Consider the following 20,984-nt stretch of genomic DNA (forward strand, 5'->3'; position numbering starts at 1 on the left):
TAAAGAGAGAAAAACACATTAGCTAAAAAGCCCAGTATGGTGTCTGAGCAAGGACAGACAAAAGGAAATAGGATCCAGAAACTTACCCCCAGTTATCTAGCCAAGTGGTTTCTGATAAGAGTGACATTGCACTGTGATAGGGGAAAATAGTAGTTTCAATAACTGAAATGGGTTGACTATCCACAAATCAATATTGATAAAAGATTGAACCTTGATACCTATTTACATCATCTACAAAAATTAATTATAATGGATTGTAAAGCTTCTAGAATTATATAGAATGTCTTCATAATCTTGGGGTAGGCAAATTTTCTTAAATGGGATATAAAAATACACTAACAATAAAAGATTGCTAGACTGGACTCAACTAAAATTAAGAACCTTTGTTCATTAAAAGATATCATTAAGAGGGTAAAAACATCAGCCACTCAGTAGAAGATACTTCTGATACATATATCTAAGGAAAGTGAAGCCAGTAGAGTAAAGAGATCTTGCAAACCAGCAGACAGGTTGTCAGCACCAATATTAAATTAGGAACCTAGACTTCCTGAAGTTTAAGCCAGTGCTCTAACCATGTAATTGAACTCAAATAATTGTCAACATAAAGTACATTATGAAGAATGAACAAGAGACCTGAAGTGAGATATATATTATATGTACATATACACACAATATGTATATATATAATGTGTATCTGTATATATAGATATATACACACATATACCTGTGTATATATAATGTATATCTGTACATGTATACACGTATATATGTATAAATGTCAGTATGTCATAAATATATGTCATACATAACAGTATTTGATCTCTATGTCCAGTAACATGACAACTGAAATCTCTGTGCCTTAGTTTCCTCACTTGTAAAATGGTAATAATAATGTTGTAGGGATTTAAAATGATGGAAATGAAATGCCACGCTACCTGGCACAGAAGCTTTTGAAAAAATTCAGCAGTTGTGGTTATAATTATAGTGATGATGATGATGTAATTAATATCAGCATTATTAAGCGACAGTTTTATGAACTGCTATGAGAGATTTAAACAGGGAGGAAATCATTACTAATTGAATCAAGCACCACAGATATTTTAGCCAAGCTTCAGAGGAGGGGTACAATCAAAACCAGTGGAACCTGTTTGGAGAGTAAGTAGTAGAAGGAAAAGATGGGCTCATTTAAGAAAAGCTACGAAATTCCATGAATAATGAAAAATAAGATTGAAGACTTAAGATGCAGCTAAGTCAAAGAGGTCTTCAAATGTCAAGCTAAATATCTTAGGCTCTATATCTCTAGTTTCTGTCATTTTTCTTGCCGGTCAAACCTTGGGCACAGGATGTGAAAATCAACAGGTGCCAAACCAACATCCCCATTCCAACAAGTATTATCAGCACACATTAGAACAGTTCCCTTAAGTTTGTCATCATTCTTTATTCAGGTGAACAATTAGTCCTTGAAACAAAGAAGAATAGGTCATAATACGTTTGCTTGAGTTCCCAATAATATACATGCATAGATGTGTACACAGAGAAGAAAAGAAGGAGGGAGAGATTTACACAAGGCTAGGCCATGTAAACACAATAAATATGACTAATAGTCTAGCACAGTAGCAGAATTGTTTCAGCCAATTGTCCATCTCATCCTCTAGGGCAAGCAATATTTATTCTGTCAAGACCTTGATTATATGAAGCCTAAATGTATTATCCATTATTCCAACCCATGGAAGGAAGAGTGATATTATTACTAGCTAGCAATTATTATTCCAGGAGAAATGGAAGATTATATTTTTGCACAATATTTATTTACATATTCTAGGTTTAATCTCACACTAAATGAAGATATGATACGTATTTTTGAGGTTGAGGAAAATGATTTACCCAGAGTCATATCACAATTGAAATGGTAGATTTGTCATTGGAGCTTGGTCTGTCCCTTATGTCCTCTTCAACTTGCTACCTCCAAGACCCATTTTCCAACACAATTTTAGGGCCAGTTTTTAACTAGAATTATATCTTGGTTTTACATCCATTAAGAAATCAAGATTGTGGGAGTAACGTCAGCATCATGGTGGAGTGCGCTCTCCCCTTAGACTCTCCTCCCTAAGATACAACAAAAAGGACATTCATACACCAACAGAGGTCATGCACACAACACAAAAGACGTCTGAGAGATCCATGCAGCCATACAACTGAAGGTGGAGGTGCTGGACCCCCAGAGGAAGTGGAAGGAGGTAAGAGAATACCCTCTCCATCCCCAACGGCAGTGACCCAGGGACTGTGGGCTGCTCTGAGAGGAGGGAGGGAGCCCTCCGCGGAATACACTTGCTCTCCAAGTTTCCTCACAGCCCTGGGGAAAGCCCCACACAGAGGTGACTAAGCTATTGTGGAGTGTCTTTACCAAGCTAGCGCCCCAGGAGAGCAGACAGCCAGGGCTGAGCAAGAAGGTCCCTGGGATCTGGAGGTGGAAGAAAACGCCCCTCCCCCACCTAGCGCTCCAGCTGGGCCAGGTGGCCAGAGGGGCACTGAGCAGTAAGAAATCAAGATGCTACGGGGTCCAGGGATATTGGTGTAGTGAAATGCTTTTCAAACTACAAGTCAGAATTGGTGAACTATGAGATAGAACAGAATTAAAAGTACCAAAAGTCGTCACATATAATAAGACTGTGTTTTGTTTCTTAATTTTATTTGTCTACATATATGTAGACATATACTAGGCCATAACACAAAATTTATTTTTTTACTTTGGGTCTACAGTTACAACGTTTAAAAATCACTGTTTGGAGGAAAGAGCTGAGGCCTTGGCATCAGACAGGCCTAAATCTGACGGTTTTTATTGCTGGTAGTACTACCTAAAGAGTTCTTTTAACAAGATCCTAACAATTCCCTCCTCCCCGAGCTACTTACAAAACCAAAGAAACATTCCTTTCTCAAATATTAACCCTCCTACAGTGGCTAATGGAACCTTCTTATTGGCAACAAAACTACTATTTAAATCATGATTTGAGATGAAAAGAAAAAACTTTACCTATGTAACCAATACCTATCAATGTTTAGCCTAAATTCAACAAGGGCCAAAATCATATCCATTTCCCTAGGACTCAAGACAGAGTTTTTAAATAGTAGGGACTCAGTGACTATGTGGATTATAATAGTGGTTAAATGAATAAAAGACTGAATGAGCCAATGAATGACTACTCTGTAGCAGGCACCAGAGACACAGAAATCAGCAAGGCATAAATCTGGGTCTTCAAGAAAATCAGCATATACATTTATTACTTAGTTCATGTTTTCAGCAAATATTTATTTAGAACCTACTATTTTCTAGGCACTTTGGTAGGTACTGTAGTGAACAAAACAACCATATTTACTCCCTACAGGTGAAGAGATATTATATACTAATCATACAAACAGCTATTCAATAAAATTTTAGTGCTATATGGGGGTATCATGAAATAAAATAACAGAAAGACCTAGTGTAGATGCAGAAGAGAGTGGAGGAAGACTTGGAAAACAGCTCTGCTAGAAAACTATATTTAGCCTGAGTCTTAAGGGTTAAAAGTGAGAAACTTTTTTCCTTTTAAGGAGGAACAGAGAAATGACCAGTGTAGCTTCACAGATTGAGCAAGTGGGGGATAAAGTGAGAGAGGTAGAAAGGAGCCAAATCATGCAGGGCCTAAGCCCTTCCTGAGGATTTTGGTCAGTGGGAAGGCGGATAGTGCCATGATCACATTTGCATGCTCTAAAGATAACTTGACTGTCCTGTGGAAAGTAACTTTGAGGAAGAAATAACAGTAGATGTTGTTGGGAAATTGTTTGAAGGAAATTTCAGAAAGCCAAAGGGGAAATGATAGCATCATCTAATATATGACAGTGTAAGGTGATAAGAAGTGTCCAGAATTGAAGTTATTTTGGACATAGATTCAAGAAGAGAATTTGGTAACAAATTAAGTATAGAAGATGGTGCATGGTAAAGGCAGAAAGAGGCATCAAGGAGAACGCTTAGGTTTGGGTTTGACCAAACAGTTGGAAGGAAGAAAAGCAATGGGGAGACTGAAAAAAAAAATTGTGGTGAATAGTTAAACAGTAGTATGGGACATATCAAATTTGAGGTGCCTGTAGGATGTCTGAATTATCAAAAAGGCACTTAATATCCAGTCTAAAGATCAGAGGTTAGATCTGGGAAAGAGAGACTTATTTGGGATTTATATATGTATATATATAATGTAAAAGATGTGAATGAATGAGCTCACCTAAGGAAACTGAAAAATGAGGCATGAATAGGGCCCAGGACCAACACTTGAGAAACTCCAAGTCTTCATTCATTAGAGGTGGAGGAGTCCATAAAGAGGATGGAGGTGAAATGAGGATGGAGAAGGTATGAGGAAATGTAGGAGACTGTGCAGTCAGGAAACTCAAGAAAAGAGATTATATCACATGTGATCAAGTGTGAAGAATTAGAGGCCATGAGTTTTGAAAAACTGTCTATGGAATTAATGAACCTGAATAGTGACTGAAATAAGAATACATTCAGAGGCAGCAGTGAAGGAGGAAGCTAGAATGGTGAAGGTTAAAGCCTAAATGGAAGATGCGGGAGCTAGTCATACACACAAACAGTTTCAACAGTGTGCTACGTGTTATAGTCAAGCATGTTCAAAACACCATGGAAGCCCAGAATGAGCTGAGGAAGTTTTCCAATAAGAAACAACACTCAAAGTGAATCTTAAAGACTTATGAAGAATTCATTGATGTATAAGGGTAGAGAGCATTCTTGTTAGATGGAATAGCATTATAAATACTTAAAAAATAACAATAAAAATGATAGTGATGGATAATATTTCTAAGTGTTTACCATGTGCCAGAAACTGTTCTAAAAGCTTTACATGATTAATTCACCTAAACTGCAAAATCAACCTCTCCCTTCCACTTGCACCATCATCTCTTAGTTGGGCTATTACAATAGCCTAGCAGCTGGTTTTCCTGCTACTGTACTTGCTTTCTAGCTTCTTCTCACAGAGCAGTTCAAGTGCCTTTTAGAACAAACACCATATCATATCATTCCTCTGCCAAACTCTCCAACGGCTCTCCTTTGGTTAAAAAGCAAAGTCCTTACTATGGCCTACATGACCCTACATTATCTAGGCACCCACTGCTTCCTTTTTCCCACCACCTGTGTTTCTCTCTATCATTTCACTCCAGCCACACTGTCATCCTGGATATTTCTCAAACACGCCAAGCAAGTTTCTGCCTTAGAGTCTTTGCACTTGCTATTCTCTCTGCCTGGGGTGCATGTTCTTGGATATTTACACGGTTCAATTCCCCACTTACTTCGTATCTCTGTTCAAATGTCACTTAATCAGAAAGGCTTTCTCTGACTAACCTATAATAACTACCTCCCACATCTTCCAGCATGCTTATCCTCTTTATCCTTTTTCTCCTGTAATATTTATCACAATTTGATATACTTCATAATTATTTGATTACTTTTTTATTGCCTATCTAACTTAACTAAAATGCAATGGAAGCTCCATGAGGGCAGGGACTATCATTTGTATTACTGATATATCCCCAGAGGTGAGTATAGCTCTCAACATATGTCAAGACCTGGGAGGGTCTGAAATTCTACCCTACCTGGAAGCTAACAAGTTAGCCTGCCCCAGTTAAAGAGATGCTGCCAGAAGACACAGACTCCTGAGTCAGAGACAAGAGACTTAATTTTTCAATAGCAATAACCAGAGTGTTCCGGTTTCCCAAGCCCCAATTTCCATAGGGTGACATGAAGAGAGCCAAGTGGCACCCTCGTAGAAAGTGCAGTGTGTTACAAAAGAAGCATGCCAAGCTTTTAAAACATCCCTCATCTTTTTAAAGGTCACTACGCCCACCTAAGCTTTGTCCTGGAGAGAGATATTATCTTGACTATATTGAATGGTAAACAAAGCTCCCCTTTGTTCCAGAGAAAGACACTATTCCACTTTCCAAGTCATTTGTTATAAAATCACTGTTGAAAAGATGGTCTGAAATGCAGGCAGCCAGTGCCTCTACTCATGAGACATGCAGAAACATGAGAGAGGATGGAGAATAGTCTCCCAACAACACATGGTAGACACAAAGCATATTTTTGAATGACAGACCAACACTTTGAGTTAGGTCATATTATTTCAGTTCTCAGATGAGTAAATTGAGGCACAGCAAAAGTGAAGTACCTGTCCAAGAACACCAAGCTAGTCGGCATCTCTGGGGAGCACACTCTAGCCTCAGATCACACACACCTGAGGGAATGAGTCCTCCCTGTCTCCAACCTGTCCCTCCGTCAGCTACTTTAGGCTCTCTGAATGGGTGACAGGAAAAGAGAGAAAGAATAAAAAAGGGAAAAGCTAAGAAAAGGAAGAAAGAATGGGGGGGTTTTTTAGCTACCCATACCTGTTCATACACCCAGAATCACAGAATTCTTAAATTCCGTGTTAAGAATTCTTAAACAGAATTAAGCCTGAGAAATTAAAGCTTAATTTCTCACCTTACAGATGAGAAAACTGGGTCTTTGGAAGGGAAGGGGTTGCCCATAATCACGAATGAAGTTAGAGAGAGAACCCAATCACTAACCACCAGAACTCTTTTCCCGGCAGAGTTTTGGCTTTGCACATTTCAGGCCCATGGTGTTCCTTTCACCTTTCTTACACAGGGGACGTTCCCCAAACCTGGGGGCCAGGCTATGGTACTAGTCAATCAATAACTAAGGATCTCTGTGACACAGGGCAGCAGGTGGAGCCTGGGTTGCCATCCTGCCTATGTGACCCCGCCAGTCCCAGGGTTCTGAAGAGAAGTGGTAAGTTCACTGCAGATTTTGACTGAGCTCCGGACACAAAACTTCGCCATGAAGGTAACAGGCATCTTTCTTCTCTGTGCCTTGGTCCTGCTGAGTTTATCTGGTAGGTGTCTTTGCATGCTTTTCTGATTTGAGAAATACCTTTTTGACCTGTCGCTTTACTGAGCGCCTTACCTTCTAGACTTAGAGTCTAGTCTTGAACAGATCATTTGGAAAAGATCTGGTTTCTCACATTCAGGACCAAAGTTCACATGTCTAATTTATGTTTTCTAGGTGACACTAGAGCTGACTCCCTGGGAAGAGAGGTAAAGACAATTTTGTCTTTTCTTATCTCTGGGGCTAGAACCGTTTCTTCCAACCAAAGCACAGTCTCTCTGTCACCTTTCAGCATAGCCTGAAATCAAGAAAAGGAGTATGAAGGCCAGCAAGGCCTAACCTGTTCAGTGTGGATGGTAATCGTAGTTCTCCACAGCGGCTCATGTTGAAGGACAAATTCACTGACACACGGGCACTCTCTGTGTAGTCCTCTAGTGCTTGCTTTGAAGGGGTCTTTATATATACCAGGGCTACCTGGCAGGATGAAGATTTGGGGCAGAAGTCTTCTTAACTTCACTCCAAGCAGCCCTTCTTCCTTACAGTCAGTTTGACCATGTTGGCATAAAGTCCTCCCGATCATCAAGGTGGGGCTCTAGTTTAGAATGAGCCAAAGAAAATAATCAACTAGGTTCTCCTTCTAGAAAAAGATTCTATATCTAACTTTTCTATTTTTTTCCGATGTTTATAAGGTAAATTCGGTAAATTTGGAGACCCGAGGAAGAAGTGTCCCTATTCTCAGTACATTTATATCTAAGGGGGAGGCAGATGACAAACCAAAGTGCATGAGTGAATAAATTACTACGTTTGTGCTAAGTGTTATACAGAAGGCCTGGTGCCATGAGGAACCTAGCCTCGTTAGATCGGGAAGGGTGCCCTTAAATAAGTGAGATTTCGTTGGAGCCGTGAAAGATAAGTGAGTGTTAGCAAAATATAACCGGAGGGAGAAGTAGTAGAGTGAAGCGGTTCAGAGAGAAATCTCAGGACCTAGGATGAATGGTTTTGAATCCTGGATCCAGGGACTACTGGCTGTATGGCTGTGAGTGATTTAACCTGTTTGTGCCTCATTGTCTTCTCCAGAAGAAGAGTAAAATAAATAAGTTTACAGGATAGTTGTGAGGTTTAAATAGAACAATACATAAAAAGCACTTAGGACGTTGTCTGGCCTCTAACAGTCATTCTATAATTACTAGTTCTTACTACTGTAGAGGAAATAGGCTGTGCAGAGACTTCAAGGGTGGAAACCACCTAGTGTCTTTAAGTGACACAGAGAAGACCAGTGTGACTGGACTACAGTGTTCGAGGAAGAATTTCCCAAGGTGTGGCTGACCTGAGAGGAGCCGGCACCTGTAGTAACTGTAAACTTGAACATTATCTCACTCACCTTATTTAAACCATGCAACACCATTAGGACATGGTGGTGGGAGGTGGGGGATGATATCAGTCCCGTTTTGCAGATGACATGACTAAGGTTCAGACACACTAAAAGATTCACCAGTGTCACACACTTGTAAACAGCAGAGGCATTACTTTAAACCAGGCTTTCTGTCTCCAGATCGTGGATTCTTTCTCTTGGGACACTCAGTGTCACTCTCCCAGTCACAGTCATGCTCCCATCTTTAAACTGACCAACTCCAGGGAGGTGAAAACCATTTTAGGGATTTTGCTATGCCCTCAAAGAATGGAAAATGGTTCTGTTTAATTCCATTTTTAGGCTAAATGTAACAATAATGCGGGTGGATGTACCAAGATCTATAACCCTGTCTGTGGGACTGATGGAAATACATATCCTAATGAATGCATGTTATGTGTGGAAAATCAGTAAGTACAAACTTGAATTTCTTTTAAAATATATATTTTAAGCTAGCTGTCTTCAAATTTTCATGTCTTATCCCTCTAAGCTCCAATCAATATACCAACAACATTAATCTTATCATGCGAGAAATAAAACATTTAGTTTTTCCAAAACTAATTCTTGACCTCTTTTTCTCCTTATTATATATCTGGTATGATTCTATAGAGAGATGTGAGTATGTTATGACAGAAAATAATATTCATTGTTTCAAGCATTGTGTGAGGCACTTAATATTCACTATGAGGTAAATAATACTAAGCCCACTATACAGGTGAAGAAATTGAGATGTAGTTAGTTTAAATAACTTGCTCAAGATCACCCAGCAGTAAGTGGCAGATCTGGGATCAGATCCTTGCTCTTTCCACCATGCTTTGAAATCAGGTGCGAGACTAAGTATTTGTGAGACAAAGAAGAAAATCCAGCATGTTTGGTTTCTCAATTTGCTCACACTCAACACTAACACAGTGTGGTCAGTGGAAAGATGAGCAAGGTACTCTGAGAGCACAAAATTAAAAACAACTCATTGTGCCTGCTAGGATTTGGAAAAGTGTGAAGGCTTTCTCTAGGGCATAAAGAAGCAGAGAGAGGCATTCCCATAAGACGCAAAAACTGAACAAAAGAGAGAAAGGAATTAGTAACACGGTGCAACGTGTGTTAAGGAATAGAGGAGGAAAGTGTCTGAATGGTTCTCTCAATTAATGAAAAAAATCGCTTGTATGACAAGACTCCATGCTTTTATAGCAAAACAATAGGTAATCTGGATTTTTAAAAAGCTCATATACCCAAAATACCTATAAATTTTAAAAATTCTTTTTGGTAGTGGTAATGATTGTGTTTTTGTAACACTTTTATTTGTGGATATGAGAGCCTCAATGAAGCTCATTTTCTGGAGTGATAGGTAGGTGGCGGGAATCAGACTTCGGCACTCAGAGAAATAGCTTTGCCACAGATTTTCTATCTTATTCAGCTACTGAACACTTAACAAGTGCCAAGCATTGTGTTAGGCTCCTCTGCTTTCCTTTGCATGTGACTAAGAGAAAATAGGTCATGAGCACAAATAAGGTAGCTTCTTGTGCCTTGTGACAAATGTCATCAAATGAGCTGTGACCAATGTGCTATAGGAATGAAGGAGAAAGACAGATTTCTTCTTATTGAAAAGGTCAAGAAAGGATTCATGAAAAGGATGTCATTTAAACAGGGATCTGAAGTAGCATCACAAAAGCTTTTCAGGTCAAATAAAGGTGTAGAATGATCAAAACAAATAAAAGAAATTCTACAAGTGACCCAGAAAACTCTACATTTTCTGGAACTGATGTGGTATTAAAGACTTCAATTTAGGCTCAAATGACTGCATACATTTCCATTATTCCACCAGATAAATTCTCTATAACATGAACCCTCTTCTAGCTCTGCTTTAAATCGTTTCGGAAAACTCTGTGTTTAGCAAGGATTGTACAAATAGGTCCTCAGGAGAAAAGATCTAATATCCTTAAGTTTTAGACCCAAAACATCAGGTGTTCTGTTTGTGGTGATTTCCACGTTAAAGACTTGTAAGAGGAACTTGAAACCACTTGTTAATTTTCTCATGACCTATGTTGTTGACATTAAGATCAAACACCATATTTCCATCCAAGGGCAGGAGAAAGCAATAGAACAACCTTGAGACTTGGGACATTTCCAGGTGTCAAACCAAAAGGCCCAATATTTAGAGAGCAACATAGGGAAAATATGACCATAGAGCTGGGACACCCTATTCCCTTAGGCTTTTAAACCTACCAGTCCTGCTTGCTCTTTCTATTCTTTCAAAAATATGTAAATATGAGAGGAACATTTGAATGAATGCCAGAAAATGTAACTTCTCTTTCTATATTTCTCAGATAAGAAACAAGGTCTAGAGAGAAAATGTGCCTTCCTCAAATGCAATGTATTTTCTAATGCTTTTCTTTCTATTACCCATTAAAAGCCCCAAGCAAATACAATATAGTTAACGAGAGCCAGGCTCTGACCGTCATTGTTGGGTTTTGAGATATGTAGACAAACAAGGGCTTGCATCTCCTTGATCATTATATGCTTGGCAGATATACTTAGTATGGATTTTTTTTATTTCTTCTATTTCTTCTTAAGGAATCTATACTGGAAAATTCTTTTCTATGGACCAGCACTTTCCAGTAGAACTTTCTGCAATGACACAAATGCTCTATATCTGTGCTGTACAACATGGAAACCGCTAGCCATGCCACTAGCATTTAAAATGTGGCTAGAACAACTGAGAAAGGGAATTTTTAATATTACTTAACTTTGATTTAAATTTAAACAGCTGTATGTGGATAGTGTCTACTGTATTGGATAGCACAGCTACAGAAAATAAGTCAGCTCATGTGCTCTGTTTAGATATTTGTGCTTGTGTGTGCTGACTCAGAAATAAGTATTTTGAGTGGTTAATGATTATGGAACAAGAAAACATTAAAAACTCTTAAGATGAAGAATCAGCAAGGTCCAGATAAAGACATGCATCAAGGTACATGGAAGTCATATGTCCTCAAGCAACAGAGAAATAGAGGAACTTTTACAAGCCAGTATATTCAAGGAAAGGATGGTTAGAAAAATGAGAGATCTGAAAACAATCTCATGAAGAACAATTACAAGATTTAGGAATATTTAGCTTGGAGAAGAGAAAACAGGTTTGGGAAAGGTGGTGTGTGGGGTAAGAGAGAGGTTTTTATCTGCAGGGGAGGCAGCTTAGAGCTGGCAGGTGTCATATTGGGTAGAAATATGACTTCCTTTGGCGAGGTCTCACAGATATGAATCCCCAGAGTTTTAAGGCAAAAGGTTAATCAATTGGAAGGTCCTGCAGTAGCCAAAGCACTAGCTAAGATGGAAACCTGGTGGCTAGGACAATGACTTCAGGAGCAAAAAGAAGCAACAGTAGGCTAGAGATTAATTTCAGAGGTTTACTGTAACACCCCACTAGTCTGGTAACCTCTGGAAGGATAGGCATTTTTCCTTTCTGTTGTATTCCTAGTGTATGTAATAGCTCTCAATCAATATTTGATGAATTAATAAATAGTGAATGAATAAATAAAAGGAGAAAGAGAAATAAATCTCAAACCTCTCTGTTCTAAATAAAGCTGACCTTTTTTCATTGTTTTTCTCCATAGTCACTTTTTGTCAGAAAAGTTTAAGCTAATTTTTTTTTTCAATCTTTTCTACAGGAAGCGCCAGATGCCTGTCCTCATTCAAAGATCTGGGCCTTGCTGAGAACCAAGGTTCCGAAATCCCATGAGGTCACCATGAAGCCTGGCTGACCTGATTGTTGAATAAAATGCATCTAAATACTTCCTGCTGTTTCCATATGCTTTTTCCTCAAAGACATGTTTGGTTATGCTGGGGACAGGGGACCGGGGCAAACTCGGAATAGACCAAGTTTTACAAAATACAGCAATCCTGTAGTTTCAGACAGGCTTTCCTTCACAATGCTTTTTCCCTCCCCATCTTCCTCACATTCTGAGGACTCTGTCTCAGGAAATGTGACTCCACATATTATGTGACAGGACACAGTCGATCGTGAGTATAGATAATCCTATAGAGGATTAGACTATCATTTTAAGGAACAGTTGGAAAATTCTCAGTCCAGAAGCATGTTACCCATCACCTTTCACTGACTGAACTAATTCTGTTAGGTTGCCTTGGGATTTAATTGAGCATCTATTGTACCTGGCACTGGTCTAGGTGCATAGGTGTAAGATTTCGAAGAGATGCCTGTCTGGTGGATTAGAGTTTAGCCTTAAGATTTTCCACATATCTCAAAATGTAGATTTCAGGTGAGACATAATTTTCACAAAGAGGCTTTGAATCATTGAGGAAACCAAAAAAGCTACACTTTCTCAGCTATGCTGTGGAGCAGCCTCTGCATTCAGCCTTAGTTCCTCCCCAGCAAAAGCAATTGCCCGTTAGTTACTGAGGTGAGCAGCACTAATGTAGAGCTCTCTGTTAGCCATGGCAGCCTGAAGTTGGGGTGGAGGACTTCATCTACGGCCTGACTTGGAGAACTGCTTCATCGGGCCTCATGGGTTTGTGCTGAGATAACCAGAGGGGAGCAAAGACATGATTCTGAATCAACTTGAGGAATGGTCTTTTTTACCACCAAATCATTCCCAAAAGGTGATCTGGCAAGCATAGCAGGGACTGTAGACCAAATGAACTGATCATGAGGACTCTGTATTTCACTTTGCTTTATACATGAGCCACAATCACCCTCTAAGGTTATCCTTATCTTGTGAATAAATTTAGAAAAGTTAAGTAACATGACTAATATTCACCAGCAAATAAGGTGGCAGAGTTAGGCTTTTAATCCAGGGCTGACTCCAAATCTAACCCTTCTTCGTCTAAACCACATCAGGTGGATTATTCCTTGCCTGTTTCCTCTGCAGGAACTTTAGGTAACATGCTTACATTAAAAGGCCTATGTGTTTATATTGAGGGACAGGAAATAAAGTAGAAATAAGGAAACATCCCCAAAAGTACCTATAATCATTAAAAAAAGAAAGAAAAAGCAGCTTGAATTCCTGAGCTCATATGAAGAACTAGCCTAGAATGGAGAAGTGGATAAAGGGCTAAGAAAGCCTGAGATGCATCAGGTTCCCTGACATATAGTGGGGAAGAGATCATCCACTGAACGAGAAACAGCCAATCAAAATCTGTCTCACACTTGCAAAATACAGTTTCCTGACACTCTAAGGTTTAGCTTAATTTCTTGCGATATTCAGAATATGCATGTCTCAAGGTTAAATCTGACCACTAGGGGATGCTGTGGTCTGCTCCATGACTCAGCCAAACAAGAGCCTAACAGCTCACCGATAACATGCTAACAGAAGTTACAGATGCAAGATGGCCTCCAGCATCTTGTCTGTGATGCTAGAGGACACTTGAAGGACCCCCCTAATATTAAGGAACTTTGCCACAGGAAACAGAATTTAAATCATTGAATGCTAGAAATTGTCATGTCTAACTGGACCATTTTACGGGTCTGGAGAGAAGAGGTTTGGAGATTACAGGCAGAACCAATACATAAACCCAGCTTGTCTGCCTTTAATGGTTCCATCTCTTTGGCCTGTTAAAAGATAAACTGAGGCAACCCACATTTCTGCCTGGTCATATTTTTAGGGGGCCCCAACCTGACAGTTGTCAAGCCAAGTTCTCATAACACAAAACAAGACAAACAAGAATGCAATAGCTGTCCCTGGGAGAGAGAGGATGGATAACCAACCAGCACTGAAAGCAAATTCCCAAGTCACAATTCAAAAACCTAATTCTCACAAAAGTTTTTTGCCTGACAATCTGAATTTGGAAAGGAGGGACAACTTGAATTTTACCTTCCTCTCTTGAGCAGGAATCACAGATAAAGATAGAGACAGGAGGGCTGACTTTGGTAAGAATTCTCACCCTTTGCTGGAGTCTGTCTGCAGCCTCTGGAGTGAGTGGGATGTCCCGGCGGGTCTCATCCTGGTCACCAGAAACCTCAGAGGAGGAAAAATAATTTCCCCTCTATCCTTTACAGAGGGAGCTCGGCTGAGAGCCCTTTTTCTCTAGGGCACCTCATAAAGAGATAAGCTTATCCACGTTAAAAGTTCTCCACTGTGGCCACTGTAATTCAAGATTAACTTTGGTTAAGTTAACCTACTTTTTCAGCCTTCAAAGAGAATTTTATTCATTTGAGGTCTCACACGGGACCAAGTGCAGCTTAAGTCAGACCCGGACTGGACTTAGTCCGGTTTCTGAGTCGGACCCAGTCTGTTGCTGGACCCAGTCTACTCTCCAAATCGGACTCAGTCCCATTTCCAAGTTGGACCTCTGGCCAGCTTCTGGACCCAGTCTGGAAAAAGAAATGCTCAAATAAAGTCTGAAAGCTTATAATGCGAAAGCCACAGAGCTAGGATGTGAGAGGGCCTTACCCACAGCCTCTAGAGACAGCAAGAGAGCAGTGAGCTCAAGGGGCTCACAGGTACCTATGTCTGGATGCTCAATGCTCCTGGTGGCCTTCAGGGGTCTCTTTTGGTTCCCTCTTCTGTTACCAGAACTGTTCAAAAAAAAAAAAACGAGGCATATTAAAAATTGTAAGTGTTTAGCTGACCAAAAATTGGTTAGAATCGGGTACTATCCAATCTAGCACATAGAAAGGAGTTCCGAGGAGCTCCACGAATCCAAAGCTTGTATAAGCAGATGGGAGCAGAACAAGGAAGTTAGACTAGACAAGAGAACCGGATGGTTATTGCAACATTACTTTCCTTTTAGGCACCAACAGGAATCAAGCAGATTATCTAACTAGCGCTGATCAGGTGATTCCTGACTGACTAGTTTAAGACTGCGTTTCTGGGAGAGCTGAAATTGTAATTAAGTTAATTCTTGGTTGGTGACATGGGGCTTAGCATAAATGACTCCATTTGGGGCCTGTTGACTTGTTTTTAACAAACTCATCAAAAAACATGTGAATTACCGTGTTCCTCTCTGGGGATTACGTTTTAAAAGATATTTACAAACTGGAATGGGTTTTGACTGAGAGAGAGACTACCAAGTTTGATAAGAATTTGAAACTTTGTCCTATGATGAATGATTGAAAGAAGTAGGAAAATTTGATCTGAAGAAAGGAAAATCCTTAGAAATTTGGTCTTTTCAAACAATTTAAGGGAGAGAATGTTAACATCATGAAAGCAGAAACTTTGTTCTTTTTTCACTGTTGTATTACTGTCTCAAAGACAGTATGTAATACCCAGGAGGTGCTCAGTTAATGTTCTTATTATTACACAAATGAATGCGGAAAAGTAATGAACGTGTTCTGGTTGTCTCCAAAGGGTAGAATTTAGACTAATTGGGTAGGGGTTAAAGGGAGGCCGGTGTGGACTCCGTAGGAAAGCATACGCTATAATACTTAAGAGCAGGGGCTCTGATTTAGAGTGTCTGGGCTGGAATCTGGCTTCCCAGCTTCTAACCATGTGTCCTGGAAGAAGTCAGAGGATTCTCAGTCTCAGTTTCCTCTTCACTAATATGGGGTTAATAATCACAATTCCCTCGTAGGGCAGGTAGTGCAATACCTGCCATACTCAAGAGTTCAAGAAGTATTAGCTATTATTATTGTTATTGCATTTATTGTTATTGTGCATCTTGTAACCCTTTGAGCTCACTAAAAAGATCTCCTGGTACCAGCACATCTCCGTGATAGGAGCTTTGACTCTTCAGGTAACAGTTCACTGCGTTATTGAACTGTCAGGGATTTCACGAAAGAGAGTCCTCAGCTGGGTAAAAGATTGGATGAAAATCTCTCTGCTTTTAACTGTAAAAAATTCCAGAGTTATAAACCGCTGCCCCCTCCCCACAAAAGAACTCAAGCGTAGTGGCTGAGAAGGGCTTTGTGGCCCTGGCAGCGAATAAAGGAGTAAACCCAACTCCCACTGTCAGCTCCCATTCATGGGGAGAGATAGGACAGCAATCCTCCTTAAATGCAGGACACAACACTGCAGTAAACTCCTAGAGGGCATGGTCACGGGGCCAATCGATTTCTGTAGAGTTTGCTTTATTGTTCTCGGAGTATTTGAAATATGAAGCTATTGGAAGGGAACAGTATACGAAAAATATTTTTGTCCCATTGGAGAAGTAAGCTTGTTTGAAATTAAACATTTAAGAATAAACTATACTGAGCCTCCTGAGAAATAAGAACGCAAGAAATATAGAACCTTGATTTCCATTTCTCTGACCTGATTTATCCCCTATAAATCTTAGCTTATTCCAACTAAGTAAAAATAAAATGTATCTGCATAATAAAAGAGGGAATTACATAAAAAGGTGCAAGGTTCTTACCTTTCAAAGCCTTAGCACTGCCAAAAATTTCCTTTGTTTTCTTTCATTGTTTCAAGAGTAGATGACTTGTAGCTAAAAATATGGAATATGTAGATAATAAAATGATGTTCACAGAAAGGAATAATATAGATCTTTGCTTTTCAACAACCAAAAGCCACTGAAAAGCCAACAAACAATGAAAACAAACTACAAAGGCTGGTTGGAGATCAGCTGGTTGGGTGGAGTGCTGTTTGTGGTCAGGTGATTTTTGGTTGGTGATAAGTAATGTGTTCTACTCTTCGCATTTGAAGTCAGGAATAAAAAATGTAAAATAAAGTAAATACTACTTTTTTGCCTTTGTATTAGTCCCTGTCGAAGGAAGAAAAAGGATAAGAGAAAGCTGGGGGTTAGGAGTCACCAGCAGAACAGTTGTATTGGAAATAGAAAAGTAAACGGAAAGAAAATTACAAAGAAAATAAGAAAAATACATAACTGTGAAAGCTAGAAAGGAAAAAGGCAAAAAGAGCCATACACATAACTAAAAAATGAGAAATAGAGATAAGCGCCTGAATAGAAAAAGAGTGAGAAGCAACGAGAAAGTGAAAATTTAGTAAGTTTTATTGTGAAGGTGATTCTGGAAGGCCACATTCAAAATAAGTTGTATTATGAACTGCTCATGTTAAGTTCAGGTTTTTTAAAGCTCTTTTATTTACGGAAATGAATTGTATGTGCTTTTCTTTAAAGCTAAGGACCACTGGACAGCAACCCAACAAAAAAGATGATTAAGAGGTCAGATCCTTCAAGAGTTGAGGTTTGAATTACCCCACCAGCTAAAAAATCTTAACTAGCTGAGGTGCTGCGTAGGGTCAAAGGGAACGTGGAATGAGTAGAAGAGGGAATTATAAATATTACCATAGACTCAAGACCTGCTAACCACCAACTATAGAGATGATGCTATGGCAATTACATATAATATCTTCCTTAATCATTATGTAATATTTGTATATATTAATCCATTGTTTCTTTTTTTATTCTCTCCCTTTCCTACCCTATTTTATAGAAGAAGTGAGATGATGGCTAATTTTACAATTCAGGATTTAAATTACAGGATTTCCAGGGTGAGAACATTTCTGTTTGTATGCAATATTGTTAATCATGTTAAAAAAAAAAAAAGGCACCATATTGTTGTTGAATGCAGATTAAATAAGGGTAGAAAAGAAATGAATGAGCACCGAGTAACTAAGGGTGGACTATGTTGACTTTTTGCCTATTTATTGTCAGCTCTATTCCCACTCTTTTCTGTAAAATTGGAAGAAATGAGAGCCTGCAAACCATATTTCCCAGGGTCCCCTTACAGTTAAGGCTAAGAAGAGACACTAAAAAAGGAAGGAAGAGAAAAGCCATTTTATTTTCTGCTATTGGTGGTACATCAAGAAATGGTAGCCCCATCAGTAGGAGTGTAATTTCCTGAGTCCCTGCTCAGCTCCACAGTGTAGATGCAACCATAGAAGCAGCAGTAGTGCATGCAACAGCAGGATTATAATGTCTCACACTCCTGCTCAACTGCAGGATGCACTTTCAGCATCAATGGCAGCACCTCTAGCAGACAGGTGGCAAGATAAAGCTAGGCTCCCATCCAGATTCAAGAGCAACTTCTAGTTTCTAGGTAACACCCTTCTCTCTTTTCTTCCTTCAGCCCTTCTAAGAGCATTGTAACCAATTCCCTGCATTAAATACCTCTTTTAAATATTTCGAGTAGTCTCTGATTTCTAGGCATGACACTAACTGACACAGGTGTGAACTTCTGATTTATGAAATATATGAGAAAACTATTTTGCAAAGTTGTCTGCTCTTTCTAGTCACCATTTCCTACCCTAGGCTGGAATATTTTTTGGGAAATTGGGCTGATCTTCTCAGCCAGGGAAACAGAGTGGAGTGACTGAAGAGGATGGCCAAGCAGGCTGAGGGTGAAGGATCAGGATCCTATCCAGAGATGAAGCTGTTGTGTTGATGGATCCTAGAACAGAAATACCAGTCTCCTTCTTTCCTCTGCTGAATCAGAATCCTCCAAAAGAAACAGCAAAGGGGTAAAAAGTCAAAAAATATGCTGAGTCTGTGAGCCAGTCCAAAGAGAAGATGCCAAGTCTGGGAAAGGAAGAAGAATGCAGAAGATGCTGCCTTTCCCTCATCAAAAGCACCCCTCCCCCTCCTGCTACCCCTACTTGAACCCTAACAGCCACTGCTAAGAGGAGCCTCTTGTAAGTCCAAAGGCATAAGCACCCAGATATGCATCATTCCCAGGCTCCTCCATGGGACTGCTACTGATCACAAGTATAAGCAAGCAAATGTCCTGAGCATGGAGCATCCCTGGATGAGCTGCTCCTTCTGCTCGATAGATACAATTCTGAACATACTAGGATGGGAGAAAGGGCCAATGTCCACAGAAAAAGAAAGTACAGACGTCAAAGGAGACAAGGTTGAGGGGGTGGGGATTGATGCCTATTGGCTTCCTGCCTTCAGCGCAGATGGCAATGAGAACAGAGCTGCTTAGGGGTCAGAGGAGCAGAACATGTAAGGCATGGGGAAACATACCTGAGCATCAGGGCACATTATCTTTGAGGAACAGATTATCACTGTTCTCAAGGATATCATCCCTATGCTGATTTCTCACTTGTTTCATAGGCCTACTACCAACATTGTTCCAAATCCTGTCCTAGTGTAACTTATGCCTTACTTCTCTCATTTCTACCTTCCTCTGGTCTTGCCTTTACCTGTTTTTACCACATATAGCTAGAGTTCTATTACAAAATAGTGAAGCAGATCATCTCCACAATTGCATCTGTGAGAACTAAAATGGGTATTTTGTTCACATGACTAGGAATGAGGACGTGTATTAATTGATGATTTTGGAAAGATAGACAGAGTTTTCTTCTCAGACATTCAGAGAGAGTCAAAGGCCAGAGGTTACTTACCTGATATAAAGTATTTTCAAGCAAACATAATTGAGAGAGACTGGTATTGATGACATTAAGTTCTGAGAAAGAAGAGGTAAAATTTGGCCTGTTCTAAGGAATCTGTGTGAAAAACTCTGAGTGTCACTGGAACAGGCAGACACTGAGACTGGGACAGGGAGCAAGGACCCCTGACACTCAGGAGCACCTGCTTTCTCAAGAGAACATTGGCTGAAGGTCAGTTTCATGGGTAGGCAAGGAACTAAGGAAAAATTCTCCACTGTAACAGAGTTCTGTTAGCAACGAGAAGGTCTGTGCTTTGGTCCTAGGAAAGGAAACCGTGTACCTCCCTAGAAGGGATGGAAGGAGAAAGCACGATCAGGTAACTACCCTCCTCACTCTGACCTGGGTATCTTTGTCTTGTGTTGTCTGACATGAAATCCCTCTTAGAATCCAGAAAACCCAGGGGGCGAGACTTGGTGCTCTTAGTGATGCACAATGTGACCCTGACACCAGCCAATGAGGTAACCGTGTAATTATCTACCCATCCTTTCAGAATAAAGGGAATTTCAGGGGTCACTTGTTTTTCATTCCTTGAAAAGGAAAACAGAGAGTTGAGTATCAGATAGAAACATCTGCCTCTGTCTTCCTCAGCTTCTGATTTCTCCCCTTTGACAGTCACCAAATCCCCACCTGTCTAATTCTCCTTGGAAACCAAAGAGTAGAGAAGAGTGTATACTTCAGTTTCTCTGCCCTGATGCCTCCACATTACAGAAGCCAGTTAAGCATGCTCCAAGAAGTTTGAAGTAGGCTTTCAGTGCAAGGTTTGCTAGGATCAGTTGCTCCCGCTGAACTGGGAGAGAGCATGTTAAGTGTGAGAGATGAGAACCACATGTGTAAGGGGCACTGAGGACAAGACTGGCCAGAAAGTGTAAGGTAAGGGGCAGAGCACAACCAAATCAAGCATTAGGGTCACATTTCCTGGGCCTCAGATGATACCCACATGATAACCATCTCAAGCCCATTTTCAGCGTTCCCTTCCTTCCACCACAACTGAGCTCTCCCATCCTCTCTGTCAAGTCCCAAGCTAACCTAGGCACTCACCTGACCCAGCTTCTACATCTCATTTTTACCTGTTTATCCTGCTATTTTCTTAACATTTCTGGCCAGAGGAATCTGTTGCCCCAGGCAGGCCAGGTTTAAGACAAGCCCATCTGTCACCCTACATCAGCTTAGTTTAAATGGGCTGTCCTTCTTACTGCAAACAAGAGAGTTTCTTATGGCTGTTTCAGGAAAACTGGGATGGAATCACCTCTCCTAAGAACTAGGACTGCGTTTATTTACTCAAAGTCACTGGGAAAGAATGACTGATGAGCCAAGGTTTGTATTTCACCACGTATAACCAAAGGGGTCTGTATTCAGGGTGCTA

At 40.0% G+C, this 20,984-nt stretch overlaps 1 protein-coding gene and 1 long non-coding RNA gene across 2 annotated transcripts in view; one reads left to right on the top strand and one right to left on the bottom strand.

The window, feature by feature from the left end:
* LOC139046154 (uncharacterized) overlaps positions 1 to 15,011 on the bottom strand; it is a 28,787-nt gene extending 13,776 nt beyond the window's left edge. The window contains exon 1 of the long non-coding RNA XR_011505784.1: positions 14,217 to 15,011. This is a non-coding gene — a long non-coding RNA (uncharacterized lncRNA). The remainder of the gene's footprint in view (positions 1 to 14,216) is intronic.
* Positions 6,786 to 12,112, top strand: SPINK1 (serine peptidase inhibitor Kazal type 1). Its single transcript, XM_014854829.3, has 4 exons — positions 6,786 to 6,929; positions 7,100 to 7,131; positions 8,634 to 8,740; positions 11,987 to 12,112. Exons 1-4 carry the CDS (start codon positions 6,875 to 6,877, stop codon positions 12,030 to 12,032), a joined length of 240 nt encoding a protein of 79 aa, XP_014710315.1. The 5' UTR covers positions 6,786 to 6,874; the 3' UTR covers positions 12,033 to 12,112.
* Positions 15,012 to 20,984: the final 5,973 nt, after the last annotated feature.

This window comes from Equus asinus, chromosome 9 (genome assembly GCF_041296235.1).
Source record: "Equus asinus isolate D_3611 breed Donkey chromosome 9, EquAss-T2T_v2, whole genome shotgun sequence".
Lineage (NCBI taxonomy): Eukaryota > Metazoa > Chordata > Mammalia > Perissodactyla > Equidae > Equus > Equus asinus.